The sequence below is a fragment of the Filicampus tigris genome, chromosome 18, assembly GCF_054856515.1.
Source record: "Filicampus tigris isolate MCC_2025a chromosome 18, RoL_Ftig_1.0, whole genome shotgun sequence".
Classification (NCBI taxonomy): domain Eukaryota; kingdom Metazoa; phylum Chordata; class Actinopteri; order Syngnathiformes; family Syngnathidae; genus Filicampus; species Filicampus tigris.
This window is the reverse complement of record NC_141234.1, coordinates 1953937-1975831: the sequence shown is the minus strand read 5'-3', so window position 1 is coordinate 1975831 and position 21895 is coordinate 1953937. Positions and strand designations below refer to the sequence as shown.

Below are 21895 nucleotides of genomic sequence, written 5' to 3'. Positions count from 1 at the left end.
GAAGTTCATTTCTGGCAAATTCATTTCCCTTCCACGCCCGCGGAGCCGGCGGAGGCCTCATGCATAATGCATGGCCTTTAATTGCAAAGCCAGAAACTAATGACTTTGGACTGGTTAACAGCAGGGGAGCCATACATCCCGTGCAAATTTACTGCATGAGAAATCAGATCACAGTGGTGAGAGAGGCGCAAAAAAAGAAAAAAAAAAAAAAGGAAGGCCGAGGCCCTAATTGATGAATAATTGAAGCGGCGAGCAACGGGGCATAATTGTGACATTTTGTTTCAATCAATTTCCCGACGGCGTGGAAGCGAAAAAAAAAAAAAAAGGGAGCCTCGCGTAAATGGACTTCGGCTTCTCCCTGACATTTTGCCGGGCCAGCTACACTCAGTGCCGTGACATTTCCCCCCCCCCCGCATCTCTCACAGATTGTTAGCGACTGTAAAACGATCTCTCCAGGAAAAGTTACGGTCGTCATGATAACCTGCCAACTTGCACAATAGAAAGGAAGACAACAACTTCAATGAAATACGTCATAAAAAAAAAAATAAAAAAAAAATCCACCTCATTCATGATAAACGCGACTTTGCACGATAGTAAAAAAAAAACAGGAAACGTCACGATAAGTAAACCCCATTCCCGATACGGCCATCTTGTACGATAGAAATCAAGCGAAACAACGTACACGTGAGGAACGATGCTAGCTGTTGTTGGTGTCCCAATTCTATTGTCCCACCAGGCCACGACACAAGATGTCAAACGTAAGACGGCCCCTCGTTGCCGACCTTGATTGACGTCTATATGCAAATGAGGCTGGGGGGCGGCGGCATCCTCAAACGGGGCGCCATACGGACCGGAAAACAAAAGCGCTTGTAAATTCCCAGCATGGCTCGCATATGGTAATGAGCCTTTCTGCGCCTCTGATATAATTACTGCGAGGGGGGGGCGGCGGTGGCGGCGATTGGCGGGCGGGCGGGCGGGCGGGCGGGCGGGCCGATCAGTCGCCCCTGGTGGAAACGCACACCTGGTGTGGCGTGACTGCCTCGTGGCATTGGGGGGCGGCGCCGGCGGTAAACGAAGATCCAGCGGCCGCGGCGTGAACTGTTATTTGTCTTCCTGTCTGAACTTTGTTCTATGGTTTCTTCTTCGTATATTTCATGTTAGAACCAGACCCAATTAAGCCTGTTGGTCACATTCATCTTAGCTTAGCTTAGCTTAGCTTAGCTTAGCTTAGCTTAGCTTAGCTTAGCATGCATCCACAATTGTAAATATAAGCAGAATTCAATTGTGTTAGCATAACATATTTCAGCAAATTGCAGCTAACAGATGCTGCGTGTTTAGTTTATTTGCAAAAAATAAACGCCTCACCTCAAATGCCCTTCAGGAAAAGCAAATCACACATAGCAGTGGCACCATATGTTAATCAGACATTTGAGAAAAAAAGACAGACATCCAAAATTGGGGATGTTGGTTGAGGCTGCTCTGTTGGACTTTGTGTACATTATGTACATTAAAAAAAAAAAAGAAACACCTCACCTCAAACAAATGCCTTACTTCTTGTTGTGGTGCGACACTCAAATGGATGATTTTGCACCTCACTTTGATAGCTAGGTGCGGCATCCTCCTCTTCGACAAATAAACACCATCTTTTTTTTTACCTTTAGGAAAAGCAAAGGTTGTGCCACTGTGGCGGACGCAATCACAAAAACAAAAAAACCACCGACCTCAAATAAACACCACTTTGCTTTGGTTTGGCAGCGGAGAGCCAGGTGTGTTATTTGCGTCAACAAATAAACGCAAATAAAGCAAATAGCAGGTAGTGCTGCTCTGGTGAATGTAATTAACAAATAAATGCTTCACCTCAAATAAACACTTGACTTCATGTTCAGGTTAGGCATCCAAGCAACAGTTTGTGGATCCGTTCATCGCCAGGTGCGTTCTCTCACTTCAACCAATGAATGCCGTCTTTGTTTACACTCTGGGGAAACCACAAAACAGGTCAACCCACTTGGGCGGATGTCATGACAAAATGAACGGCTCGCCTCTAATAAACGCACAGTTTGTGCCTCAGGTGCATCGACCTTTACAGGTGTAGTGCCTGAAATGATACACTGGGCGGAGTTTAAAGTCACAAACATTGCTCACCTCAAATAAACATCTCCCCAATAAACAAAAAGGGAAGACGTGTTACTCATTACTACCTTTAAAATCAAACAAGTAGCACAGTATTCGTATGAAAACACTTTTGTTCAAACGAGTAAACGTCTGGTAAGCTAGCTTACTGAGTCAAGTAAATCTTCTAAATCTTGGCAATATGCTGTTATGCGTTTTTGTGTTGCACTTCCTCCTTTCTCATTTTCACATGCAATTATTGAGGCGATGGCAATTTGTCATTTGTAACGCTCTCTTACACGCATCACCGATTTCAGTCTCAGACACGTCAAAGTGGTGATTGATGCCGGGGGGGGGGGGGCTCCCCTTGCTCCCAACAGCACGGCTAGCATGAAAACAAGTAGCATCGATTGCTAGAGGCGAGGCCCTCGAGAGAGCGGACGAAGAAAACAGACGTGCCATCAATACACACCCCGCACTCAGTAAAAATCCAGCGTCGGTCACGCGTGAAGAGCCACATTGCATTATTGATGGCGCGGTGGCGCTTTTAAGAGCCGCGCGGCCAGTAGGGGGCAGTGTGAGCCTTTCACTGATTGCATTTGGCGAGGCACTCAAGGAGCTTTGAGACGCAAAAAGAGTCAACAAAGGGAAGCACAATGACATGTTGGCACCATTCAAAGCTCGCATCGCAAGAGAGAGCGAGAGCGAGAGAGAGAGAGGAAGGAAGAAAGAAAGAAAAGAGAGGGAGAGAGAGAGGGAAAGTGAAAGAGAAAGAGAGAGGTGTTCAGTCCGGGTCAGGTGTTTATTATATGTCAAGTTTTTTTTTGTTTTTTTTTTCTCAAGTAGACAGGAAATTACAGGCCCTCTGCTGGTAGGTGTTATTTGAGGTGAGGTGTTTATTTTTCTGTCACGCTTAAGATTAAAGAGAGTCTAAAAGCGGCCCAATCGGGCTTCCATTCCACTCCATCGCGCCATGGGCGTGATTGACGGCAAGCGGCATCCAGCAGCACGGCGAGGTCACGTGATGGCCAGCAGAGCACGGCCGGCATAACGGCGGGGAGGGGCGAAGGGCCACTACGCGAAGGGCGGCGTGGAGGAGGACGAGCGCATCGCAACGCAACGCAGCATCTGCTCGGCAGGTTTTTCTAGAGCGCGTCTTGCCCGCGGGCGCTGCGGGCGTCACCGCGGGCTTCACCGCGCCAACATCTGCCAAACTGTGAGGACGCCTGCCGGACGTCCTTCAGCCAGATGTGGAGTCGCGTCTCCGTGCGACTTCAAACCCTTCGGCGTGTCTGCATTTGGTCCTGTAGGGGGCAGTAATGTGCATCGCAATGCTGCCGACAGACAAAAGCCAGTTCCACCCCCCCCACAGACGGACATATGGAAAAGGCCTGTTGGTTGGAACTAGGTTTGGAAATTCTTCGGGGCACGGCGTCTCTTCGAGTGGAGGCCAATATTTTTGAAAAGCATACATCTCCTGTTATCTTTTTGCATCGAGTGCATAAGTCAGGTGGAAAAAAGGAGGCATTTATTTGAAGTAGGGGCATTTCTTTTTTTCAAGTGGATCAATCTATCACAGTAGAGGCCACTTTTTGGTACCTAGTTGCAACATGTGTTTTTTTCCGGGGGGGGGGGGCTGAAGGGGAAAAGATTAGGGATTCATTTGAGGTGAGGTGTTTACTTTCTCCAAGTAAACAACACACTTGGCAACATATTTAGCCCCAGTCTCTATTTGGTATTGACAGCCCTGTGTGGCAGCGTCAATCATTTGTAACTGAAGGGAGGGAAAGAAGGATGGCATTTATTTCAAGTGAGGCATTTATTTATTTGAGACGATGAACTCGTTTAATAATCGAGCCGCCGCGTCTGTCCGAGTGGATGCCACTATTTGTAACCTAGCGTGTCTTTTCTCCTGAAGGGGACAAGTTGCTATTTATTTTGGGTGAGGCGTTTATTGGTTAATCCATCGAATTTCGACATTTTAAAAAGCGGCCGATCACACGCTTTAGACCGCCAAATGCTCCGTTCGTCACTTATCGCACTGGCCGTCAACGAATGCAGCGCAGCGACGGCGAGGCGTTCACATTGTGCCGCTGTTGAGGGGAAAATCCATTTTGCGTCGTTATCGGCCGCTAGCGCGACCTCTCCATTCATTTGTTGGAGTGTCTGTCAGGCGGCGATAAGACACTCAAAATGGGCTTTGAGTGGAGGAATGCGGCGGGAACGGCGCATTGGTTTTTTTTTTGCCCCCCCCCCCGATCCAGTGTCGGACAAAATGAGGAGTTGGGAATACGCCAAGGTGAGGTTGCGTCACAAAGACGAGATGTTGCCATCACAAAGGATGCACTTCAAAAGGTGCAACAACAACAACAAGAGACATTGTCTGTATTTTTGTATGTCCACACTATTTTGCTTTGAACACAAAATTGAAACTTTTCCACTTCATCCACTCACTGGAGGTTGAAAAACAAAATGTCACATTTTTTTGTTTTCATTTCAAAAATGTTTACTCCGGTTGGCAAACACGGCAAAAATCGAAGTACAATTTTGAAATTGTTAGCAAAACACTTTTGCACTTTTATGACACTTTTAGTTTGGTTTGAGATGTTTACAATTTTGGAGTTGCTCGAACATATCTTTTTCAATTGAACACCTTTGCGCAGCGCAACCTTGTTTGGGTTGACCTAATTAACAAGCTAAAGTAGAACTATTATGTTTGAAAAGATAATGTTTTTGTGGTTAAGTTAGAAAAATACACAAATACTTTTTTACATCGCTGTATTTTAATTCTGAATATTTTTGTATGGTTTATATTGTTTTCAATGAATCCCCAAAACTTCTGTTACAATTTTGTGTGGTACAAGTTAACAAGCACTAAGATTATGATTTTTTTTGTTTTTTTTCGTGGATTATTTACAAGTCTGCTAGCTGCCAACAACAACAACAACAACAACAAGAAGTCAGGTAATAAGATATTTTATTACACTGTAAAGAGAACATCAATACCGGAATGATACTGCAAAGTTTCACAGACCGACAAAACATTTAGTTTACAGCCCCCAAACGCAATGGTCGAATGGTCGTCGTCATCACCAGAACAAGAACAACAAAAACAACCTGAAAACAAAACGCAAAAACCAAGTCGACAAGAAAAGCACAGTTCTGACATAGTAGACTGCGAAAGCTCTCTCTCTCTCGAGCTGTGGTCTGGTCTCCACTAAGTATTGCACAACCACGTTTTTTTTTTTTTGTTTTTTGTTTTCTTTTCTGTAATCAATTTCTTAAGAAATTAAATAAAAAAAAATAAAAAAAAAGAAACCCTCCCATCCGCCCCAAACTCCCTCACATTAATGCTACGGCCTTTTACCATTTTTGGGGACTTTTGAGCAAGTCAATGTTTATGAGTGAAAAACAAGAAAAAACTCAAATCACGGAAATACGACAAAGTTCAATTTTGATGAGGGGAAAAAATATGTAACGTTAAGATAACGCAAGTCGCGATGTCACGAGAATGGAGTCACAGACTATTTGTTCACGCGAAAAATATTGTAACAGAAAATGTTCAGATGTGACAATTATTTCCTTGTACTATTACGGCTAAATTCTCAAGATATTTGGAACTTGCAGTCTGTATTAGTATGACCCTTTGGTCAAGAATTTTGCATCGTCAACAGTTTTTTTGAGCTTTTCTTAACATTTTTGTCGTGTTCTGGTAACATCACAACTTTTCTTCTTCAACATTACGACTATTTTTTGGGAGTATGTCTTGTCAATTTTATGCGGGATGTTAGCTAAACAATCTTTTGAGGCCTTTTTTTTTTTTTTTTCTTCCTTTTTACAAGCGTTGCCAATCATCAACGGGCAACAAGAAAAAATGAGTACAAACAAAAGGATTTTATTGACTTATCTATGAGGTCTGCATTGTTAGCGAGTGGTCATATGGTTTTGCACAGCTGTATGAGCTTCGACTTTGGGTTGAATTTTATTTCTTTTTTGAGCATTCCTGTTCTGGTTGTGACCTTTTATTTCGAGGACATTGAGACCACAACTAGCAGAAAAGAGGTAGAGTGAAACTTGCAGCGGCAAAATATCAAAGAATTTACACCTTTTTTTTTTTTTTTTTTTTATAACTCACTTTTGTCGCTACTAAAAAATAAACGTGTTAAAACAGCTGGGCTGTTTTCAGTTTTTCACAGCTTCGGAGGTGTCAAACACCTTTTTGGACACTTTTAAGCCTTCAGCAATGCAGAAATGTGTTGGAACAAAACTCGTTTGAGGTCACATTTTGTTGCACGTGCATGCATGCGCTGTGTGTGTGTGTGGGGCACCAAGGCGTGTTTGTGTGTGTCAGGTACGTGCCGACTGGCAGCAAAGTATAGGCAACAGCTGATTAGCTTTCTGGAATGAAAGCAACCAAGAGAGATGTATAAACAGTAGATATCGTTTACCGAGAAGTATACGAGGGCCACATTGAAAAGATTTTAAATAAATCGAGAAAAATTTGTATGTCTCAATGTTTCAAGAAAAAAATTCTTGTGAATTTTTTTTTTTAGCATTACAACTTTAGTCTCAACACAAAACATTTTTCTAGTATGCCTTTTTCTCTCTCCCCCCCAAAAATCTGACTTCATTCTCATAATTTTTATCATATTTTAACGTTTTATTTTTGGTTAAAAAAGTGATACAAGTAACAGTTGTTGCGAAAAAAAAAAAATTGATTACAATTTTTTTGAGGTCACAAATTGATTACAATTTTTTTTTTTACTGCATTGAAAATAGTCGTACTTTGTATGAGGGGAAAAAAAAAAAAAGACTTGGACTGTCCTTTTTCTTGTTTGGTTGTTGGTTAAAATATGCCCAATAACATTATTACCTGCAATATTATGGCAAAAAAAGTTGATACGTTAAGAGAATGAAGTTGTACTTTTACAAGTGGAACACTTGCAAAGGACACAAAAGTCTTCATATTATGGGGAAAGTTGGAAAAAAGTGTTGTTTTTTTTAAAAAAAAAAAAAACCCAACAACTATCAACTACTTCTCCTGTCATCTTTTGCTCTCCCCAGGCTGAAAATTGTGACTTCATTTCGTTTAATTGAGACTTTTTTTTCTCTCTTGTAATAGGACATAATTCTTATTTAAATTTTTTTTTTAAAAAGACGACTTTTCCCTCCCGGTACAACTTTTCATAAAAACAAGACTTTACTCGCATTGTTCTTGTTCTGATTGCAATTGGGACTATTTTCAGTGTTGCCCTCATATATTGGATGTCTTACAGGTTCAAAGAAAAAAAACAAGCCCCTTAAAGCTGAAAGCAGCCGTGTAATCCGAAATTGCCTACAAATCCAATCTTTAAATTAAAATAAAAAAAAAAAATAGTTGCCACAATTTTTATAATTATTGCTCAAACCGTTCAGTTGAAAGTCCCTCATTAGGCAACATGACACCATTTTAATTGGGGGAAAAAAAAATACAGAAATCATGATTTGGTCCTTGGTGTCAATCTTTGGCTGTTTTGAATGTGTGTGTGTGTGTGTGTGTGTTAGTGTGCGTTACCTGGTGCGTTGCAGTTTTAAAGCTGTCAATCGGAGTGTACGCCATTTGGAAAATTAGTTTGTTAGATTACATTTTTTTTCTCTAGTTTTGTCGTTTTTCTACAAAATAACAAATATCGATCAAAATGTCCTGTCATGCACCGTTGTCTATTCCGAGAATAGCCCAGAAGAGCTATCGCGTTATATTCCGCCACGGAAAAATGCGAATGTACGGGAAAAAAAAAAAACAAGCATGCTGTAAAAGTAACATCTGTAGACAGTGCAAATACATTACCCCCCCCCCCCCCCCCCTTAAAAAAAACAAATAAAAAAGTTAGCGTTTCTGCACTTATCCTCAGGAAAAATTCAGGCTCGGATTCGAGTAGCAGCTTTTGAGATTTCGCGTGTGATTTTTTGGCGGTAAGAACGACGAGGGTGAGCTAGTGCGCAAAGACGATAAGAAAGCGGCGCCAAGAGCTCGACAACATTTTGTTGTTGTTGTGACAGCGACTCATAATCGGAAATCATCTTTAGTAGATCAGACCCAAAGCTCCAAACAATGTGCAGGGAAGCAAAGGCGACTCATTTCGGACGTGAGGAGCTTCTGAAGATTCCAATTAAGTCCTTTGCCGCTTCCTGCTCACATGACGGGAAATCGGCGTATCCAAAATGTCCTTTTTTTTAGCGTCCTTGAGGATTTGTATTCCGCAGTTTGCCAAATTGGACGTAGCGTTCGGGTTTCGGAAATTGGCCAACAGCCGCTCGTCTTGGGGCCTTGACAGATCCTTGCAAAATTCGTCCGTATTCCATTCCAGTTGTTTGAGTGGGGGGGGGGGGGGGGGGAAACAAAAAAACCTTGAAGAATATTCCGTCCGTCTGTGGGAAAAAAAATGTCCAAAATCCAGGGAGCAAATGAGTAATCCAATCAGGAATGCAAAAGAAAAAGTCCAGTCGGTCTGAGGCAACCATAGAGTCCAAATTTCAAATGTGAGCGACAACACGGCACATAACGACACCACGGCAGCGAAAATCACCACGTCTGCCTTTTCAAAAGACAACAAAGAGTCCGCGTGTCCAAATCAAAGAGCGTTTTGTCTTTATGTCTTCACTTGGGAGAATGAGTCCTCAACAAAAACAAAAAGGGCTCAAATCGGATGCTGCTTATCAGATTGGATCCAAAACGGAAACTTTTTTTGTATTTTTTTTTTTTAGGCCGAGAAACACGAGAGCACCGTTTAGTGGACGTGTCCTCTTGAAAAAGACGTTCCAATTCTGTCGAGATGCTCGTCACTTTTGTCGTATTGATGTTTGGGAAATGAAGTCAGGTCAGTTTCGGCGACAACCCGGCACAATTCGACGCCGTGGTTCGGTTTCCCTTGGGGACAAAGTGCAACGATAACAATCGCTTGGACGGACAGTGATTGCTGTGTTTGTGTCGGAGGCGGCTGCAAATGTTGTCGTGGCTGCCGTGAAAAAGAAGAGGCCTGTTCAAGAATTTCAGCAGCAACGTGGCACAAAGCAGCTCCGCACTTTGCTTTTGGCCGTTGTGGCCTTTTGTCTGTCACACACTGTTTGGCGCTCACACTTTTGTTGGATTTGCTCTTTCACATCACACATTTCATAAACCACCAGCAAGTGCCCCCCCCCCCCCCCCCCCCAAAAAAAAGTGCCTTGCATCTATGGTTGACTCAGATCGGGCTTGGGGCTTTGGGCAGGGCGGGGCGGGAGGGGACAACGCTGCTTTCTCCGCTCTGGTCTTATTTACAAGAAAAACACGCGACATTGACGACAGCAAGAACGAGCACGACGACCACAAGTAGCAAGAACGCTGAAAGCGAGCGTCTATTTACATTCATTCATTGGCAACAAAGAATATCTTTGCTTTTAAAGTCAAGGCGGGTCAATATGACCCACATCGCGGAAGCCGCGTGAGCTGAGCATACTTTGCCGGGCGGGGGGGGGGGGGGGTCCCTCTAGTGGCCGTCGGGGGCGGAGGACGACGACGGCGTGCCGGGCGTGGACGAGCGAGCGGCCGCGGGCGGGGTGGGAGCCGGGCTGCCGGCGCAGCTGCTGGGGGTGCAGGCGGACGAGCTGACCTGGGCGGGGGCCTCGGGGGCGCCGGCCTGTTGCTGCGGGGCCGGCGGAGCCGGCGGCGGCACCGCCGGCGGCGCCGCCGACGCCGGCGGCTGGGCTTGCAGGCTCTGCCCGCAGACGTGGTGGTGCTTCTCCCAGTCTTTGTGCTGGCAGAAGGAGCCGCAGTAGCGAGCCGTGTTGCAGCCGCTGCACGTCTCGCTGGCTTTGCGCCCGCAGTTCCAGCAGCTCTGCGGAAGCAAACATCCGGGCTCAAACATCCTACGCGACTTCGTCTACGGTGTCTTTCGTCGTGACTCGGCATTAAGCTAAGAACCCATCCTCCTTGATTTGCCGGTTTTTGTGCTACAATTGACAATTCAGACAAAAGTAGCCACCGGCCGCCATCTTTGCGGCATCGAGAGAAAAATGACAGGAGAGGATAAAGGTTTCCGTTTTTACACACCAGCGTTTTCCCTCCATCGGTGCAAAATGCACCCCGGCTACGTTTTCCGTAGCTTTGACGACATTCTGACCTCGCTGGAGTCCTCCTGCCGGTGGATGATGGCGAGCGCGTCCTCGGCCGCCTGTCGCTTGACCTCGGCGACCGTCCGCTCCATCTTGGCGCGCTCGCTGCCGATCATCTCGTGGGCCTTGCGCTCGGCCTCCGACACGGCCTTCTGCAGCTCCGACACGGCCTGCCGCTTCACCTCGTTCACCGCCTCCTCTGGAAAGAGCGCGGACACACAGCCGGTCAGTCCTCCCGCACCTGCAACGTTAGCCAACGCCTCAGTTTTCACAAACCAATGACCCCCCCCCCCCAAAAAAAAACGTCGCAATGTACCAAAGTCAATGTTCGAGAAGAAAGTAACGTACGTGAAAAGGGTCCGAATGTACGCGAATGAAAAAAATATCAAAATACAACCGGATTTTGTAAGGTCTCTTATCGCAACATTTTGGCTGGTTTTCCCGACTATTGTGTAACTTTTTCGCCATATTTGTACTACGTAGCGCTACACCGAAAATGTTGACTTGATTCTCATCGGAGGATTGAAAATACACTTTCTTTGTTGCAGTGTACATTTTTTGGTCGTGAAAAAAAAAAACAAAACAATCCTCATTGTAAACTTTACCTTTTGCTCGTAAGGAAAAAAAAAAAAAAAAAAGTCCGTAAAATAGGACTGCAAAATACAACTTCATTTTGCCGCTAAGCGTGTCGTATTTCATCTTCACATACATCCTTTCTTTATGTCCAAAATATTTTGGTTGGCCAACAAAGGAGATCTTGTCCTAATTGCGATGTTGCCTTGCCGTCTTTCTGGGCTCGCTCCCGTCAAGCCTGTAAGTGGACTAATTGCGTATGCAAATGAGGCCATTTCTATTTAAATGATGCATTTCCATTGTGGCGTCCCCCAGGCCCGGGCCGGCAAGCGAGCGGGGGAATGCGCTTGAATATTTATCGCCAACTGTAAACATTTTCCCAGCAGATGCATTGTCTCCTCGCTCGCCATTGTGTTAAAACAAAAACAACAACAACAACAACAACAACAAAAACAACCATTTTGCAATCTTCCCCGCTGGGCAAAACCAAAAGCACGGCGGGAAACGGCGGCATTTATCCCAGACGTACCCAAAAAAAAAAAAAAAAAAAAAGATAATGACGCCATTTTTGGCATAAAAGCGCCTCTCGCTTAACTTAATGGCCTGACACTTGTTTTTCCAATTGTGCGTTTGTTTTCCGTGTCAAACGGGCGCTCGTCAAAATGGAGGATCTTTTTATTCCCTCCCGCCGCCGCCGCCGCCGTCGGCTGAAGTGCGCGTCGTGCGTGGAATTGTGATTACGCCGCAGACGCAAGTGACAGTAGATTCAATTTAAATGCATATTACTCGGGCGCAACGTTTTCTTTCATCTTTTCAGCAAATGGAAAAGCGCTCGTCTGCGGCTCGGACGCTGAAGAAATCAAGTAATGAGTCAGGCTCCATCTCGCCTATTCCCACAAATGCGCTCGTGTAATTGAATCGTGTCAAAACACGTGGGGGAAAAAAAAAAAAAAACATGCTCGGAGATGACCGCCGTGTCGAAAAACGTTTCGCCGCATGAGAAAAAAATGTCATACTATTAAGGACAATATAAGTGCATTTTTACATGATAAAATTGTGAATAATTCCACGATAAAATTGTATTTTTATGAGGAAAAAAAAACCGAGTCATATTACTGGAACATTTGAGTCAAATTACAAAAATGAAATCGCTTTTTTTTTTTTTTTTTACAAGAAACAAACGTAATTTTAAGACCAAAAATGTTGCAAAAATTCCAGATTGAAGTTGTATGCTTGAGATAAAAAAAAAATACTAGGAAGTCCTTTTTTTCACAGGACATAAGTCTTAATGTTACAAGTAACAAAAAAAAAAGGAAAAAATACAGAATACACCCTAACTCTAACATTGGGACACATAAAACCCCTCACACAGCTAAGTTGTATTTTTACAAGAAAAAAAATAAAAATTCATTTGTTCTATTTTTTACAAGAGGAAAAAGTCATAGCAGAAAAAAATTGCAATTTGCAAGAATAAAGTCCAATTGTTAAAATCATGGAGAATATGGTTGAATGTTTACGAGAAAAAAAAAAAAAAAAAAAAGACGAAGGCAACACGTCGGTAAAATGACGAGAACTGGGTCGAATTCTTTAGCGTCAAAAATCTCGAGCCGTATTTGAAAACGGGGCTCATCTCTGGAGGATGGCGTTGCGTTTGTGTGCAGTGTTCAGATGGCGCGAGGGGGCGGGGTCCGCGTCGGGATTCCAAACGACACTTCCCTCCTCCTTCCCTTTCAGCTCAGAGTGACGATCACCTGCGCGTTCTACCACCCGGCAAGATGGCTTACACAGCCGCCGAGAGGCGATAAGGAAGCTCGCTCGCGCGCGCGTCTCGTGTGCATGTGTGACTCACCAGCTTTTTTCCAGATTTCTTCGGGGACGTAGCCGGAAACAGGCCGATGCAGGAGCTCTCTGTGAATGTCTGAGGCGGGAAAAAAAACGCATACATACATCATGGGCACATTAGTAAATGAAATATTGCTATCCTATCGGAGAAGGCAATATAGGGGGGGGGGTGGGGTGGGGGTGGGGGGGGCTGAGATGTGAGCCTTGTGGGTAACACGGCTTTCAACACGTTTTTTGGGGGGAGACGTGCAAATATGGCAATTACTTTTGTGGAAGTTGGCCATTTTATGAGGAACACCCGCACCTTTAGGTCAGGTAAGACCAAAAGGCTGTTCCTTGCGAAACGTCAATCCAAAACCTGTTTTCTAAACACATACACAGATGACATCCCTCATTTTTGAAGCTAACATTTTTCAAGCTTCATTGGGTAGACCCGCATTGGTAGTGGAGATATAAATGAAAAGACAGAGGGCTAAGATGTAAGCCTTGTGGGATGCCACTTTCAGCACTTGATGATATATAGTGTTCTTCGAATGCACGGTCGAATATAAGCCCCCCGAAGACAAATAACGGCGGTGGGCGGACTTGCTGCACACCAACCCGATGCGGCGTTGTCCTGCGCCGCCGGGCTCTGCTGCCTGGACTGTCCGCCGGCGGCGACCGCGGCGGCGGCGGCGGCGGCGGCGCTCTTCTTCAGCTCCTCGGCGTCGCTGTAGCGCCGAATCCAGTAGTTGAGCTCCTCGCGGTCGGCCTCCTGGCAGCGCCGCAGCACCGTCAGCGAGCGCCGCGTCTTCTCCACCATGTCCATGATGCAGTTGAGCAACTGCGCGAAACACGACAAGGTGCCGAGTTGACATGTCGACGACACCAGAAAATGTCTAAAATCCAACTCGGGTATTTGGTCCTAAAGATATAGTCATTTTAAAGCTCTTGAATAGTTGTTTGAATGCAATAATTACGTGGGAAATAAATGCAAAAATTGGATTGTTCCATAAAATTACGAATTTCAATAAAAAAAAACATCAAATTAATTCGACTGTTCCTAATATTCACATTAAGAGTACATCTTTTTGAAAACAAAATATTTTAAATGTTACTATATTCAACATGAAATGAATGGGATGGAACAAACAAGACACAATACATCAAATGAGTACAATAAAGAAAAAAAAAATAAATACATTTTTACAGAGCAGAATAACGTTTTTCTTTTTTTTTTTCGATGTAACGCAGCAAAAGTAACGATGCCTCATTGATGCATTTAAGGCTTTTGATAGAATTAACCGCGAAAAAGCTCTTTTTGAATCGGATCAATCAAACATTTGCGGTTAAATGGGAAGATGCAATATCATCTCCTTTTTGTGTTAGTAACGGAGTACGACAAGGAGGAATATTATCTCCTGTTTTAGTTCATGTCCATATGGATGATTTATCAATTCCGTTCAATGGATCCAATGCAGGTTGTCTCGTGGGCGACACACTCAGAAATCATTTCATGGTTCTTCTTCTCTTTAGCCCGTACGGCGCCCGTTTGCAGCAGATGCTGAAAATGTGCCCCCTCCATGGCATAAGTCATGATATTTATGTATGAAGACCCCCCCAAAAAGTCATATAATGATGCTGGGGATAGGAAATTATGTTTCCCGACGATTTATTGACCAAACGGTCCACTTGCAGTGCGTGGAAAAAAAAAACCCCAAAATATCTTGGCCATATCATATCTGAGGACTTAACGGATGACAAAAAGATCTTTCGTCAGCGCCGTAAAATATACTCTCAGGCTAACCTCGTTGATTGGAAGGTTTTATATATGCTCTGATTTTTTTTTTTTTAAGAGTTTTGTTCAAAACGTGTATTACGCCACTTCGCACCGCCCAGCAAGACGTCGAGTTTACAGAGGCTAAAAAGTTGCCGAGAATGAGTTACGACAAACAAAAAAAAAAAAAACGATGCAAATCAAACCTATGCGTGAGCCGAATACAAATGACAAAAAAAAAAAAAAAAAGAGAAAACGGGTGCAAGCGAGTATGAAATCCATGCAGCAGACCCAAAGCAACTCAAGCGCGTGACGCGAGTCCACAGACGACGAGTAGAGGAAGTAGAAAAAAAATGTTATTACTTTTCTTACATGGTCAAGGTGCTTCCACTCCTCGGCCCACTCCCTGTCCGTCAGCCGGTGGTCGATCACCTCCTCCTGGCGGACGCCTGCGGGCACAAAGGCGCCGTTCAAGCCCAGCGCCGACACATTCCGTGCAAAGAGCACCCTTTGCGTGACTCATCCAGCGCGGATGCGCAAAAGCCGCACAAAGGGGTTTTATTGGAGGCGCTGTGACTCATGAAGATTGCCGCAAATACTTTGTTGACAAAAAAATAAATAAAAGGTTTTCGGGTCTTCGCAGAAGGACTCGCAGATCCGAGAATCAATCAAGAGCTTTGAGCGGACGTGTACTTCAATGCGACCCGCTTCCAATCGATTGTTGACGTTTCGCCCATTTGCTCTTTTTTCAGCAAAACCACCTGTTTCGGGGTCGCGAGGTCATCCTCAAAGTGTATTCCGGACAAATGAATGTTGTGATGATGACCTTTCATTTTCTTTGGAATCTGCGCTTTGTTTTTTTTTTTTTTTTTTTTTGGATTTGTTTGTTTGGAACAAGAAGCGTTTTCTTCTTACTGTCGTCGTCTGGTGTACGAATAAAGTTATTTCACATTTGAAAAGCTCTCTTTTGGGCATGGCGTGACTTGAGGGGGTTTGTTGCAAATCGTCGCTGTCCTGTGAAAAACACTTTTGTCCGATTTTGGAAAAGTTTTTATTTTTCACTTTAATGCGATGGAAACACGATTCATGTAAAAATAAGAAAATGAAAAAAAAAATGGAGATAAGTGTTTTTCACATGACCGCTACGAAATACTATTTTAATCATCTTTTGCACATTTGAGCAAAAAAAAACAACAACAAAAAAGCCCAAAAGATTTCATGCTAAAAAGTCATCATATCGTCGCTGTCCTGTGAAAAACACTTTTGTCCAATTTTGGATTTTTTTTCAATTTTTCACTTTAATGCGATGTCTGTAACGTGGAAACACGATTCATGTAAAAATAAGAAAATGAAAAAAAATTGAGATAAGTGTTTTTCACATAGCAGCTCCAAAATACTATTTTAATCATCTTTTGCACATTTGAGCAAAAAAAAAAAAACAACAAAAAAAACCAAAAGATTTCATGCTAAAAAGTCATCATATCGTCGCTGTCCTGTAAAAAACACTTTTGTCCAATTTTGGAATGTCTTTTCAATTTTCACTTTAATGCAATGCGGAAACACCCTTCGCACTCATCTCCGTTTTTTTTTTCATTTTCTTATTTTTACATGAATCGTGTTTTCCGCGTTACGGACATCGCATGAAAGTGAAATTTTTTTAAAAAGTTTCCAAAATTGGATAAAGCTCTCGTCAAGACTTTTCACGTGAGCGGCCGGTTTGACTTTGGCCACTTACCGATGGGTCGGGCCCGGTCGCGCATCTCCCTGTGATTGGGGGCCGGGTGTCGGTAGGCGTCGCGGTAGTGGTGGTGGGCGGCGGCGGCGGCGGCGGCCACGTCGTCCAGCCGGTAGTGCGGCGGCGGCGGCGGCTGCAGCGGGCCGGCCGGGTGGCCCGGGCCGTTGGGCGGGTACGCCAGGCCGTTGGAGGGGCTGAAGCGCTGGCCGGGGCTGACGGTGCACGGCCGCTTGCTGGGGTGGACGTCGGGCCCCTGCGAGGCGCCGTCGCGCTCAAAGCCGTTCTCTTTGCTTCTGGACGCACACGTCAACGAGCGCTCAAAGTCTTGCCAGCGTTCGCACGTACCGGCACTTTCCACTCACCAATGGCGTGACGCTAGGAAAACCTGCTTGCAATTCGACCACAGTTTTTGTGTTCACCAATTTGCCCGCTTTCACTTCACCGCAGCGATGCCACTTTGATGAAGGGCGCGCGAAAGGCGCCGCCGGCTTTGACTTTTTCGCTCGCTCGCCGCAGCCTCGGACTCATTTTTCGGCGGCCGCTTGCCGACCGACGCCGATGGGTTTCCTACGAGCCGGGGGACGCGCTTCCCGTCGGACGACGGCGCCACCGACGCTAACAACGAAGCGCCGTCTGTTGGTTGGCGTCGTTCGCCGCACTTTGCGCCGCCGGCTTATTCCCACAAGTCGCTTTCATCGGATCAGGTGGATTTAGATGAATGTTGCCAGGTGTGTGCGCGTGTATGTTGACAGTGAAATTTTGCCCCCCTCCCCCTCCCCTGAACAGATTGAACTTGTTAATGAGCTGTTTTTATGGGCTCCTAATGCTCCTCCCCGACTCTCCATATGCTCCTTTCCCCTCCTCCGTCATTCGCAGCCTCCCTCTCTGCTCATCACATCACACCATCCCATCCCAACCCAACCCCCAGACGCCCCCCCCCCCCCCCTCCCGCACCACTTCCCCCCGCCCATCGCCCTTTCCCGTAGTGTCTACTGTACTGTATACGTGCAGTTGCTGACAAACACAAAGAGCTCTCGAGAACCACTGAAAAGAGGAACGTATGCGCTGCTGTCTTTTCTGTTTTTACATTTGGGAGCAAAAGTTCGATGAACGAAGGCAGATTGCGTTCCAAGTCGTTTTTTTTAGGACGGAGATGTAACAATAAGCAATTCACATTTGATTTTTTTTTTTCAAGAAATGGGGGTTTGACGGTTCTCATTAATTTCATCGGGTTGCAGTTTTGAGTGAAATCAAAGTGGCCAAATGTTTATTATGATATGGCATTTTGATTATTGTGGAATCATTTTGGATTTTCCAATTTTCCAAAAAGTGAAAGATGAATGTAGTAATGCATTGGGAATTTTTATGGATTTTAATGTGTTAAGAAATCAGACATGGTTATTCGTTTCCATTAAGGGAAAAAACACATTTCTTTTTTAATCAATACCATTGTTTTATTATCAATACGTTTTTTACTTTACGCAAATTATTAGTTTATTATCGGTTTATTATCTTACTCGTGATTTTAATGACAGTGATGTAATGTGAGGGTTGTTTTTTTTTTTTTTTTTTTTTTTTTTTTTGGGACGCAAAAAGACCGAAGCCACTTGAGCGACAATGTCACCATTGCAGCGGTTCGTCCGAGCGGCGCCGGGACGGCGGCCCACCTGTCGGGCGTGCGCCTCTTGCCGTTGTCGTTGACGTCGAGCAGCAGCTCGGACGAGTCGACGGGCGACGAGGTGCTGGTGTCCAGCAGCAGCTGCTCGTGCTGGGCCAGGTACTGCGCCGGGTTCTGCTTGGCCAGGCGGGCGCAGTGCAGGAGCTCGCGCTGCAGGAGCGGCAGGTTGGCCTGCGGCGGGGAAGACACCAAAGGAGTTCACACGGGACATCTTGCTAACCGGGCTCAAAATGTGGAGACTCTGAAAAGGGTGTCAGCAGCAGGATTGGGGGGGGGGGGGATAAAAGACCGAGAAAGTTCATACGGGATAACCCGATTGATCTGCAGCAGCAAAAAAAAACAACAAGGGAGTTCAGAGTGACACTTAATGCTCAATATCAGGTTCAGTGCCGTTGAGGGAGTTCATACGGGACACCTTTTTACCACTTCACATTTTCAAACACTGAAGAGGTTAGGTGCCATTGGGGGAGTTTATAACTTTTTTTTTTTTCTCTTGTCATTTTCTAACACTTCATATGTGGTTAGGTTGCTTGCAGGAGGAAGGGAGTTCACACAGCATCACTTGGTTACCACGTCCAATTATAACACCTATGAAGCACACTGCTGCAGCAGGATTTGGGCAAAAGAGGAAAGAGTTCATACCTGATCGCGAGGTCAATATTTCAAACACAGTACCAAGGGAGTTCATACAGCACCGCCATGTCGTGACCATGTCAAACTACAACACTTTGGAACCACAGCTCAAGTGGGCGAACACTAGGAAACCACCAAGGGAGTTCATACAGGACACATTTGAATCTAGGAACTCTCCGTCAAGTGTCATCTTAGGTCGCTTGCGAGAGAAAAAAAAAACAGAGGGAGCTCATACGGTCGACCTAAGCGCTAACTAAGTAAGGCATCTACTGATGGATGTTCAGTATTCCTCATCTGCTTTCACTTTCCCTGCAGCCCCGCCCCCCAGGGAGGATTGTTTGTGGTTTGGCCCGAGCGGCGGCGTCCACCCAGGCAATCTTGCGGCATCGGGTTCCGCGCGGGGGCTCGCCAAGCCTGCCGCGCTAACATTAGCGTCGGGGAATTCAGCCATTGTTGCAGCTGGGCTTCCGTGCAGCTACGAACGCGCACGTGCGCGTACACACACACACACACACACACTCGGCCGCCATATGCTCGCTGGCATTTAAGGTCCCGCAGCGGGGAGACACTAAATTTAGACTTTTTTTTTGGGAGGGGGGGGAGGGGCGGAGTGAGAGAAAAAGTAGCGATGGAGGAGGAGAAAAAAAAACACACACAAAAAAAAACAAAAAACAAGGAAAGCGTTTCTGGGCTGATGCGCAAACCATCTGCTGAGGAAGCGCGCAATGACAATCGGGCGCCGCAGACGCACGCAAGACAAGCATCAAACGGCGGCCTTTAGCTGGGCTTTGCTCGCTACGTGGCGCAAATAAATCAAATAACACCAAAAAGCATGAGAGCCAACAAAATAGCTCCAGAACAAAAAATTCTGCTGTCTCCCAAACAGCCTGCTGCTAATTTGCAGTGGAGAGGGAGGGGGGGAGGGGGGGGCTGAGGATGATGATGGCGGTGACGAAGGTGTTACCTTGAGGAAGGGGATGACGAAAGGTCGCAGGGGGAAGTTGGTGGCTTCGTGGAGTTTGCAGTGGAACTCCTCGATGGTTAGCGTGGAATTCTGCACACAGACACGCAAGTCCATGTGGAAGACATTAAGCCAGAGTTGTCCTGCGCGCGCTAACGGGAAGCACATGTACAAGTTGAGAGGAGCAAATATCTTCTTTGACAAAAACAAATAAATCACACAAGTCGAGTCACGCCGCGGGAAAACGAGACAAATCGGCAAGCTTGTTCGACATCAGTCGCTTTGCTTTGTTTTTGTTTGCTCTCCTCGTCAAACAATTTGTTTGGTTTGGATTCCAGCTGAGAGAGCGAGACAAAGTTCAGCCACACATCGCCGCCGCCGCCGCCGCCGCCGCGGTGGGGCCTGACCGATGGCGATATTTGGCGGGGTAAAATTGCTTTAACTGATTCGTCTGCGGATGAATCAAAAATATGTCATCAGTAAAATGACTTCTTCTTTTGGTCGCAACAATGACGTTGCCAATTGCAGGCCGAAGGTTGGACTCTTAAAAATCGGAAAACATTGGCCGGCCAACCTTGCAGTCGTAGATGTCAGGATTTATGGCGTATGTGGTAATGCGTTCATGTCAAAAACAAACAAATGATTGTCAACAAAAATTTGGCCGATTTTGGGTTATTTGAAACGAGCTCTTTTATTGGCCAATTCGTCGGTGGGGCGCTCGTTTCATGGAACCCCAGCTTGCAGATTCAAAAATTCAAGTGGAAGGTTTTCAAAGCAGGTTAAGGTATTAGAAATTTCGAGGTGTCAAACGCCAAGTTAAGCTTTGAAGGGTTGCACTTTGATTGTCCACGTAAGGTTTTAAACCGCTAGAGTTGAGCTTCCAAAACAGGAAGTACTCTTAAAAAAAAAAAAACAAGTGTTGGTTTGTAGAAATGAGCACTTGCAGCCATGTTGTGTGTTGCAAGGCATTTACTCCAAACGGATCCGCTAATGTTAGTTTTGCTAACACCACTCCCAACTTTATTGTTCATTCCGCTTGACGATTTCCGAGCTGCGCCACCCTCAGCGGCGGCAACAACAAAAACAACAACAACAACAACAACAACAACATGATGACTGACAGCGCGCGCCAAGGCGGAAAGATGAAAAAAACAAAACAAAAGAGAAAACAAAACACGCATCCGCATTTCCTCCTCCTCCTTTGGCGCCGTCATTTCCCACGACTGAATTTTGTGGCATCTGTCGGCCCAGATTGCGTCCGGCCCGCCTCGCCTCCCCGGAGCCGCCAAAGCGCCTCATTAGCGCCGAGGAAGCGGCGGGGGGAACGAGACGGAGGTGCGGCGCGCGCGCCAACAAACGCAGACGGCTCGAAAATAGCAACCCGACGGCCGGTTGCGGGCCGCCGCTTGCCGGCGCCGTCGCCATAACGCCCGCACGTTTGTTTACGTCCTGCACTTTGCGCAGGATACAGGCCAATCATCAGGGTGTGTAGGTAGGGTTGCAAGGAGGGTTTCAAGCTCGAGTCAGGTGTTCAAAGTGGGTTAGGGTTTTATGGCCAGGGTCAAGGTAGCATTTCAAGCAAGGCCGAGGTGTTCAAAGTAGGGTTTCAAGTCAGGGTTGAGCTTAAAAAATAGGCTTACACGCCAGAGTTTGGCTTTTAAAATAGGCTCCAAAGCCAGGGTTAGGGCTTCAAAAGCCAGGGTTCAGGTTTCAAGCCAGAGTTGGGATTTTAAAATGGGGTTTCAAGCCAGGGTTAAGGTTTCAAAGTAGGGTTTCAAGCCAGAGTTTGATGTTTCAAGTAGGATTTCACGGCAGGTTGAGGATATGAGCTTAGAAATGAAAAAGTGCGCTTTTCGGCCTGGGTTCGGTTGTCATCGGATCGGGGTTTGAAATGAAGGTTTCAAGATCAGCGATTGAAAGAAGGGGAAGGCTTTCACGGCAGGGTCCAAAGTGCGGCGGGAAGCGAGCGCCACTCACCACCAAGCCGAGGACGAGCGTGCGCACGCGTTCGCCGATCTCGGGCGAGATGTCGTTTCCGAACTGCTGCAGCGTGGTGAGGAAGCGCTTCAGCTTGCTCAGCTGCCGGGCGCCGCACGCCGGCGGCAGCTGCTGATTGGCCAGCGACGAGGACGACGAGGACGACGAGGAGCCCGGCCCGTTGCCGTAGCCGTTGGGCGGCGACGGCGCCCCGTTCAGCGCCGTGGGCGAGTGGCTGCTGCTGCTGCCGTTCGTCACTGGCAAGTGGGAACACACGCCAAAAAAAAAAAAAATCACAAAACGAATTTGGAAACGGTGAACTGAGCTAACTTTTGGAAGACAACTTTCAACTAAGAACTTTTGACACAGAAAAATAAGTACAAAGTTTGGACATATTCAACTGGGCTAATTTTCAACACAAACATTTTTTCAATGCACAAAAAAATAGCAAACAAAATGCAACTTTTGACCCCCCCGAAAAAAAAATAAAGCCAAGCCAAC

General features: G+C 45.7%; 1 protein-coding gene across 10 annotated transcripts in view; it reads right to left on the bottom strand.

The window, feature by feature from the left end:
- Positions 1–9294: 9294 nt before the first annotated feature.
- Positions 9295–21895, bottom strand: part of runx1t1 (RUNX1 partner transcriptional co-repressor 1) — a 65046-nt gene continuing 52445 nt past the window's right edge. For 6 of the 10 annotated variants that reach the window (XM_086014369.1, XM_086014371.1, XM_086014368.1 and 3 more), the window contains 9 exons: positions 21395–21651; positions 19421–19510; positions 17813–17994; positions 16146–16438; positions 14774–14859; positions 13255–13477; positions 12662–12730; positions 10248–10480; positions 9295–9962 (listed from right to left, as the gene is read on the bottom strand). In XM_086014369.1, coding sequence (XP_085870495.1) covers positions 9615–9962; positions 10248–10480; positions 12662–12730; positions 13255–13477; positions 14774–14859; positions 16146–16438; positions 17813–17994; positions 19421–19510; positions 21395–21651 — 1781 coding nt within the window. In that variant the 3' untranslated portion in view covers positions 9295–9614. The remainder of the gene's footprint in view (positions 9963–10247; positions 10481–12661; positions 12731–13254; positions 13478–14773; positions 14860–16145; positions 16439–17812; positions 17995–19420; positions 19511–21394; positions 21652–21895) is intronic. The other 4 variants (XM_086014366.1, XM_086014365.1, XM_086014367.1 and 1 more) reach the window with 4 other exon arrangements.